The 9,481-nt window shown below is 35.4% G+C and overlaps 1 protein-coding gene across 2 annotated transcripts; it reads left to right on the forward strand.

The window, feature by feature from the left end:
• The first annotated feature begins 754 nt into the window (after positions 1-754).
• LOC113230544 (acanthoscurrin-2-like) lies at positions 755-7,392 on the forward strand. 2 transcript variants are annotated; one of them, XM_026464536.1, is made up of 4 exons: positions 755-778; positions 1,085-1,264; positions 4,660-4,915; positions 7,264-7,392. In XM_026464536.1, exons 2-4 carry the CDS (start codon positions 1,093-1,095, stop codon positions 7,301-7,303), a joined length of 468 nt encoding a protein of 155 aa, XP_026320321.1. In that variant the 5' UTR covers positions 755-778; positions 1,085-1,092; the 3' UTR covers positions 7,304-7,392. The 2 variants fall into 2 exon arrangements, with proteins under 2 accessions (XP_026320321.1, XP_026320322.1); XM_026464537.1 differs by lacking the exon at positions 755-778 and having other exon boundaries at positions 947-1,264.
• The last annotated feature ends 2,089 nt before the right edge of the window (positions 7,393-9,481 follow it).

The raw sequence follows: 9,481 nt of genomic DNA on the forward strand, positions 1-9,481 counted from the left end.
TCCTATGGTCACGGTTGACTGAGATGGAAAAAATGGTGTCATTTCCGATGTGTAACAATCGCAAAAATCTAAGAGCTTGTTATTTCGAAATATTTTGCAAACCTGGAACTTAATTTATCAACTAAACGAAATATATTATTATATGTTATTAAGTTACCGAGCTTAATTTTGTTATATTTCTATGAATAATGATCTTTTTGATAATAATTCATTGCAATCAGTAATGAAAGGTATGTATATGGTACACACGATGTATATGGTACATGTATTACAGGGAATGTTTAACTTTGCAACATTTGCATTGTACCTTCTTTATCGATTTACATTCTTCAGATCTATCGGAGAAGGCTTCACTACTATTAAAATATTAGGAATGCCACGTAATTTACGTAACTTTCCAGGATTAGAAATTCAATTAAATTTTACAGTGGTTGATTTAACACAAATTAAACTTACATTACAGTTATGCAATCATGTTAAGCTTACGACAAAGCAATAAAGTTTAGAGCACACGAACTATATCCTTAACTATTTCATATCCATCTCTAATGAATATTGAACACCTGATCTAGTTGGCCTACTGTTGTGAGCTACCTTATTGATGTATCACTGAGGTGGGGCACTGAGATCCACGTAAGGGACTATAGGTATTTTATACATACGACATAACGTCGTACGTGTGAGTCTGAATACACAACCTATAAAAGACATCGACAGGATGTAATCCGGACAGTATTTTACCGCTTGTGTGAGTGGTCGTAGTTATTATTTTAATCAGGTTGGTTTCAATTTTCTTTAAAAGACCTCCTTGAGAGATAAAGATAATAACATTTTAATTTCTTACTTTTAATTTGCACTTTTTTAAACGTTGCTTTCATAGAGTTGAACTTCTTTTAAAACTCTAATGAGAATTTATTGAAATGGAAAACATTTGATGCTTAATAACTTTAGAGTAATTTATGACAGGAAGATTGATCGAAAGTCCCAAGAATTGTCCTTTGAGTTAGTCACTCAAGATGGTTATCCGATTACGTCTTTTGTGGGTTAAGTTTATCAATTGTAAATACTGATATCATCTCTTCAGATTCTAAAATGAAGTTGTCGGTAATAATTTTTGGCGTGATGGCGGCGTGCGCGGTATCGTACGCTGTCGAGCATGGACCCTTAATTACCGTACTGCAGCCACAATCAGAGCCAGAGTACGAACAGGTCGCCTTGGTTGACACCTACCCACACGATAGACAGAAGAGAGGATTGCTTCTTGGTAAGTCAAGAACCTATCATACATTTATCCTAATGTTCTAGTTACTAAGCTACCAACTACCAGCATTAAATAAAACTAATCTCTTTACGAATCCTGACTACAGGAATCTATTCTTAATGTGTTTGAAAAAGAAAAGATTAATACAGACAAAATTGAGTATAATGGCCGAAAAACTATACATGTAAGGACAAAAGTAACATATGTGACGTTAGACGATTGTGAAACGACGATACAACGAAATAGATTAATGCCTAACACTGTGTTTTAATCGACTTCAAAAAGAACGAGATTCTCAATACGATTGTTTTTCAGTGTGTATGTTACGCGATTACTCCGACATTTGTGAACCGATTTCAATTATTCTTTTTTGTTGGAAAGGGGGTACTTCAGCCGTGGTTCTAGTCAATTTTGAAGAAAATATTCTACTTCTAAGGGTGGTAAATTAGGGATGAATCCGGTTTATTGGACTTCACTCGCTTTCTGTTAATCGATTTCAATAAAAATTGGCAAATAGATGTAATTCCACAAAATTTTGAGGTCCGTTCTTTTTTTTAAAGTTATGTTTAGTTTCATCCTTTACTAACGATTACGAAGATATTAATTATATAAAATGTATTACGGATGTTGCGTAATACTTTGTTGTATTGATACACCATCTACAGTGGAATACAAGGCGCGATCGTTACGCACTTCCCTCGGGACCAAAGTGCGAAACTTTCTAATTAGAGATTGATGCCAACTATATAAGTATATAGGCATTGCATTGCGTTGAACACTACAAATAGCACACAAACAATTGAGTACCTACTCAATTAAGCATGTCGCTATCGTCTGGAATTAAACTTATTTTAATTATAGAATAAAAATAAATGTATTCGAAGAAATACGAAATCATCCTACTAATATTTGTATACAGGTTTATTAGTAAAATACAGACAACTTCTCAGGACTATATTAGTGACGTCATAAACATCTATTGATCCATGACTTTTGATAATTCATCACATTTTACTTTCATACAAAAATAAACAAATATTAATAGGGCGCTCTAGCTGGTGATAACTCTGCGCGATGGCAAAAGAAAGCACCTACCTTCAAAATTATTCTTATAAAGCAGGCAGTACGCGAGAGGCATTGATAAACAACTTACTACCAAATGCAGATCATACAACAAAAAATTTAAAGTTTATTTTTGATATATTTATTATGTTTTGTAGAATGTCATCATCAAGACAAGTCGTCATCAAGACACAAAAGTTGATGTTATGTAATATAATCCTGCGAGGTTATTGGTATTTTACAAATAACTCTATCTATATATTAGGTACTTCAACGGTTTCCACTATACCCGTTGGATGATGAGGATTTGGGTCCGTTTCCTGGTAGGAAAAATTTGGGGACCAAAACTTTTCGAAATTCGTTCCGGGTCGTGCAACAGAGCGAATTCCGTTGCTCTGATGCTCATAACATAGGGAATTGGTGTTTTTGTCTTGCAGATTATAAATATTATATTAATGTAAAGTTATACATATATACCTAATTTATTTCTTCTATTTATCTCCTACAGTTAGTTTTGTTTATTTTGTTTGGTTTATGATTAGTTCAAAAAAGGAGGAGGTGCTCAATTGGATTGTATTTTTTGTTTAAAGACACGTTGCATCTTTGACCGGGCGGCGGGCGTTGGGACAACGCATAACACATGCTCTCAATTTAACACATAGACATTATGCGATGCTATTTCATTTGCATTTTATTAGTGGTAAAATTACGGGCCCATGGGACTTGTCAACTCAAGTCTCAGATTGACAGGCGCCGTGTGTCTCTCAGATCATTGCGATTTAAGGCTCTGAGTGGCACTGCAACTGTTATGGACAGGCGCGTAGCTTACCACTAGGCACACGACTTGTTCGTCCCGTCACTTGATATTATAAAAAAATTACTATGTTAACATACGAATAATCGCAAATTCAATCAAATTTAACCTAAATTCCAAATCCGTTCAATCATTGTCTTGATTAATACTTATGAAATAAATGCTTATCTCTACTTTTATAAATAATTTTTGACCGACTTTGAAAAAAGGAGGAGGTTCTGAATTCGACGTATTTTTCCTCTTTTACTTCGTTATTTTTGAACCGATTTAGAATGGTTCCTGTCTGTTGGAAGAGGGTTACGTCATTAGTTCTGTCCGTTCGTTCGTTTCGTTAGTTCTCCTGTTCAAATTTGAAGAAAATATTACACCTGTAAAGGTGAAAAATTAGGGGATGAAACCAGTTTATTGGATTTCGCTCACTTTCCATTAGGTACTTAAGATTTGGCAAATATATGCTTATTCCACAATTTTTTTTAAAATTATAACTTAAAACATTTTTAATCATTTGTTTTATGTTCCTTAGAAGTACGCAAGTTCATTGGCGTTTATTGGCTATAGATTGTTATGAAAATGTCGAGACATGACCGCCGTGACAAAATGTCGCTTACTATAAATCGGCAACAAATGTCGCTTACTCTAAAAACTTGAACAGCGTTTTTATTGTAAATGATATTTAAACTTTATCGGACAAGGACGCGTCGATATTTCCCACAAAAATTACATCAAATAAGTAGAAAACTGTTGTTTTAGATTTATAGTGTCCAGACTATTCGAATCAAACAAACAATATTTGGTATTTCTTATTCCATTTGTTTTTTTTACTACTGGCAACTATTGGGACATTTTAAATTCCATTTGTCGCCAGTGGCAACAACAGATCTTTTTATCCCATTTGTCACCATCGGTAACATATGGGATTTTTTTCCCATTTGTCGCCACTAGAAATCACCACTGGTAACAACGGAGACTTTTTTATTTCGTTTGTCACCACCTGGTAACATATATATTTTTTCCCCACTTGTCGTCAGTGGGAACAAAGCCAGTGGAGACAACTGGGAATAAGCGATGTCATATTAAATGCATAGGTGCGTTTAATGTTAAAATTTTGGATATTTCTAGTTTTACTTTTAAAATGTTATTGATGTCGATTTATTCATTAGGTAACGTACTTTCGATATCAGTTAAAGCTTTCTGATAGCTCTTATATTTATGGAATAATCGCCTGGGCACACTTAACGCTTTCAAAAAAATACAGTCGAATTCAGAATCTCGTCCTTTTTGAACTATTTTAAAGTCGGTTAAAAATGTTATCTTTAGGGTAAAGTCTGATAAGTTGCTTCTTGACTCAGAGTCAGATGCCGAAAAGGAGTTTTGATAGAGGATGAAACGTCAACCGTTTCGTATTAATATGAGTACGATGGTCACAATAGTAACTTTTCCCCTATATGAACCTTCGTCCAATTATTCAGAATAAAAAGAAAATATTAAAAGAAAATATTAAAAGAAAATATTTTCCGTGTAGGTGCCGCGGCTCTCGGTGCAGCAGCACTCGGAGCTGGAGCCATCGGTGCTGGTGTCCTCGGCGCAGGCGCAATCGGCGCGGGCGCAATCGGCGCAGGTGTGCTCGGTGCTAAAGCTGGTCTGATCGGAGGAGCGCTGGCAGCCAAGGCCTTCCACGGCAAGAGCTACGGCGGTTACTACGGTAGTGGCTACAGCAGCTATGGTGGCTATGGCAGCGGTTACGGCTACTACGGCGGTGGTGGTTACCCTATTTACAGGTATAGTGTCTTGTTTTAAGTTTTTGAAAATCAAAGTAGTATGAGTATATCACAATATTGAAAATACACAAAAATAGAACACAGGTTGGTTAATTCGGATGTGTCATTATGAGTTCATTTATTGGCTTAACAAATTACGCACGCATAAGTATTAAAAACATTAGTCAACAAAAAGATCCCAATGCTTAAAGAAATAACTTCTTTTCACTACAACTATCTCCTATTCAATTCTAGATCATAGAAAAATAGCAAATAAAATTACAACAAAATGGACGAAAAATTATTTTTTATCCTTTTTTTTGGACGTGTATATTGTTATGACCTTACATAGAGTGAATTAAAAAACCTTTGCGGTGTATCTAATATATAGTACAAGGATTTTGTAATAATAGTCCTCGTGTCCTCTGACCCGAAAGAACGAATTCAAAAAGAAATTTTCGTTATAATAGTCACGTCGCGGTCCGAATGGGACGCGGTTCAAAACGGCAAGTACAACATCAAATTATTGTTAGTTGCACAAAATAGGTATAGAATGTATTGTATTATTTGAAATTAGTTAATGTTCAAAATTAGATAATACAATTGCTTTCCTTATGTAGAGTAAGGCAGGTGTTCTAATGTGTATATATGAAATGGTATGGTGTGACTGGCTGGCCCCCGCAATTCGTCGTCTAGGGCATATTTTGCTTATGGTGGGTCCAGCGTCCTACTCGTGCCACCCAAGGTACTCCAGGAATCTCGGCATCTCCCTGGGTCTACTGTAGAGTTAGGTGAGCGACCTCGACACTCCAAAGCACCGTTTCGTAGTAGGATATGCGTGGCCGTTTCCTCCTCCTCCATGCACGCTCTGCATAGAGGGCTGTCGATGATACCTAAATTGAAAAAGTATTTATTACATGAACCACGAGCCGTTATGGCGGCAGAAATTGTCGAGATAGATTGGCGTCGAGCACTGAGAGCGCTTCTCTGGCCTGTTTACAAACCGTAAAGGTTGTCCAGGAGTTATTATGAGAAGTTTTTGTACTTTTGTATAAGGTTGTTCTTCACTTATTTGTGTGTGTAGGTTCTGGTCCTACAGTGTTCGTCTCCAACCCTTTTTGGCCAATTCATTTGTTGCGTCATTGCCACGTGCGCCGCTATGTCCTTTAACCCACTGTAGATTCGAGTCTCGTGATTGTGTATATGTTACTGGAAATGTATGTAATCCGTCATTGTATACAATTCCTGGGAAATGTATGTAATTCCTAAAATCGCACGGAAATGTGTAAAATAAATTATATTAGACACATTTCCTAGGAAATCTATACATTTCCTAAATAGCAATCGGAAATGTAAAACATTTGAGATTTCAATGGGTACGCGGGGATAGCGGGGCGAGGGGAGGGTATTGCTTCGTCTGATCAGGCGATCGCGCTAGTGCCGCGTAAACTGTCAGTGCGTACGCGGGTCGCAGTCCCTCTGGGCAGAAACGAATTGGACTATTTAGGTTAAGTTAGGTTTTTTTTTATACAAACGCGGAAGTCCCTCTGGGCAGAAACGAATCGGATTATTTAGGTTAAGTTAGGTTTTTTTATACAAACGCGGAAGTCCCTCTGGGCAATGAGTGCTTTAATAAAAAATATTATTCTCATTTTAACAACGTGTTTTATTACAGAAAGCATTATTTTTATATATTTCCTAATACGATATTGGAATTGTATACAATTCCTAGGAATTGTACACATTTTCTAGGACATTTATGTAACAAATAGTTTTTGAAACAATATTTTATGCATTTCCTAGATAGCTTCGGAATTGTATACATTTCCTAGGATTTGTATACAATTCCTAGATTTCATATATTTCCGGTAACATATACATACCTCCGTGAAAGTTTGATGGCATTCATAAATAAGAAATGAGTTCATGTCATAGTTGCTTGAAGTACTGAAATGCTGTCGGAGAGTATTCGAATTGAGTGATTCTTTGCCAACTTGGTACCCATACATTCACCTGGAGTGCTGTGTTGTGGTCACTAAGCGGTGTTGATATCCTGATATTAGACTACCCCAATACCTGTTCCAGAATTTGTTTTATGAGTCGTCAGTGAAGATGTGGATCTTTCTGGGGTTCAGTTTTCAATTTCGTTGGGTTCTTCAAACAATTGTATCTTGTGTTTTTTGTCAAAAATTTATTCTTTTTAGGTCCTACTCTAAGCTGCCTCCAGTAGCGGTTCCACATAGACTTGATGTGCATACATACTATATACTATAAGAGAGTCATGTTCGTTTTTAATTTTCCCTGACTACAAAGTACTTTAATTAATTTGCTTTTTAACACTGAACTTTCTTTTCTTTTCTTAATTTCAGGAGTTACCCTACCGTGTACGTTGAGGACGAATGGTATTGAATACAGAAGCTTTAATTATTGTTACTTAATTATAAGAAATTTCCACGTTAAAAGTGAACGTTACGAACTGATTGAGGAAAACGTGTATAACAAATAAAAAGTTGTTACCAAAGGAATCTCTATGATTTTGTTTTTTTTGTTCGAAATATGGGTAATACCATTTTAACAGTATTCAGGAATAGTATATTTTACAAATTGATATTATGTATTAAAATATGATGAATTCGAAAAGATTACTAAATCACAAAAAAAATATAAATTTTTCGCTATTTCTTTTAGTTCCCTATTTATCTATATATATTTATCATCTTATGATGATAAATAAGATTACCAAATAAACAATTGGTTATTTGCTAAGCAATATTTATACCAGTATGATACTACCTTTGGATTATCATGTTAACTTTGATCTGTGTGCCTGTACTAATATTTGATAAAGCATTTAGTATCCTTACTATCCAAAGGTCACCAATGCGTTTAGATTTTAAGATATGCATATATCTTTATGCAGACTATACTTTACTAACTCGCACTATACGAACCACATACGAACGAAGTTCGATGACAGTATAGCCTTGATTAAATTTTTTATACTATATTTTTAATTAAAAAATAATTGTGCATTTGACCTCCATCTCACCTAATGGAAAGTGACGATGAAGTGGAGCATGCACACGCAAATAATGCCTTGTCACTCTCGCTTTGACAAGGCCCAAGTTATACCATCCAGGGAAAAATAAAAAACTTTCATAAAATTTTTAAATTTAGTTACAATGTACGACTTTGAATATGATAATAAGTGTTCCTACAAGGCTCTTGTTACAATACAACGCTGCTCAGAATGCAATGCGCCACTGCCCGGGGTGTTTATTCCTAGCGGATAAAACCGACTCGCGTCGAAACAGCATTAACGGAGATGGATGGCAGCGGTCCACGCCATCGCCTCTTTAATCCGCCTTACAAAGGAGATATACTGAGCTACCACTCGATATGAACAGGGCATGTAGCTTGCAGAACAGGAAATTTAACGGATACTCTAGATTAGAAAGAGCAATAACCATGAGTAAAGAAATAATCGAGGATCCGAGCACCAATAACTGAAAGTATAACATAGTTTTGATCCGATCATAAGGGGTAAAATATTTATCAAACAAAAACGCACTCTATGTAACCTGTGCTCTGTGCCTTATATTTACATTACAAAATTTTCTGTTAGCGAACAAAACGATAAGCGAAATTCTAATTAGGAGTAATTACATCGTCCCAAAATATTCACCATCATCAACGCTGATATTTTATGAAGACTTTCCGAGATAATAAATAAAGTTGTGAGGGGTTAACAAAGGGATGTCTAGGGGTCTGCGAATTACGGCAACAACGACAAAGATTAATTGCCGAACTGATAATGATGGAGCAATCTTCTTGGACGTCATCGATCGAGATTAAAGAAAATCGGTTGGTTGCCAGTTTGAATACCTTCAATAAAAAAATATACATTTTCGCGAAGATCCTGAGTCACTGGGACGTTTACGTAGAGGGTAACTGCAAATAACGTTAGGCAATACATATAAGACTAATACGCCTAATAAGAATCTCTATAGTAGTATCGAAATATGGTTGCTTCATTCAGTGATGACTTAGTACAAGCGTGCGTGATATACAAATAAAAAAAACCGTTTTGTTATGGAGCCTATGTTTTGTACTTCTCTGATAAAGCTGGACATCTAACTAGGGAGTATTACCTATACGTCGCATTGATTAAAGACTACGAAATGTTTTTTAAAGTAATAATTTATCAAGCATTTTCCAATATATTTTAATAATACTGCGCTATCTATACTAGCACTGACACTTAATTCATCCATCTTTACGGAGAGTAGGTACAAATAAATACTATCGGATTTTCTATATCAATTTCAGAAGAATGCAGGTACGTATTTTAAGAAATACGTTGAAAATGTATCCAGATTTGTTTCTTAATTTTATTCTACGAAAGAGGTCAACGCTATCACCTCTATCACTAAAAGTTTTCAAATAAAACCAATGAGCCCCTTGTTTGCGTACTTTGTTGCTTCGTCCTTTTTCTTTGTCAGAATCAAAGTTTGTACCGTTTCTTTAAGTAATTTGCGGTCATTTGCTGGAACTATTTCTTTTATTGGATTCACAAACTTTATTAAG

Source organism: Hyposmocoma kahamanoa, unplaced genomic scaffold (genome assembly GCF_003589595.1).
Source record: "Hyposmocoma kahamanoa isolate Upper Pololo Valley unplaced genomic scaffold, ASM358959v1 63, whole genome shotgun sequence".
NCBI classification, from domain to species: domain Eukaryota; kingdom Metazoa; phylum Arthropoda; class Insecta; order Lepidoptera; family Cosmopterigidae; genus Hyposmocoma; species Hyposmocoma kahamanoa.

Coding starts and splice junctions, on each gene's coding strand:
- LOC113230544 (XM_026464536.1), top strand. CDS start 1,093: ATGAAGTTGTCGGTAATAATTTTTGGCGTGATGGCGGCGTGCGCGGTA. Junction 1,265..4,659: donor GAAGAGAGGATTGCTTCTTG/GTAAGTCAAGAA, acceptor TTTTCCGTGTAG/GTGCCGCGGCTCTCGGTGCA. Junction 4,916..7,263: donor GGTGGTTACCCTATTTACAG/GTATAGTGTCTT, acceptor TCTTAATTTCAG/GAGTTACCCTACCGTGTACG.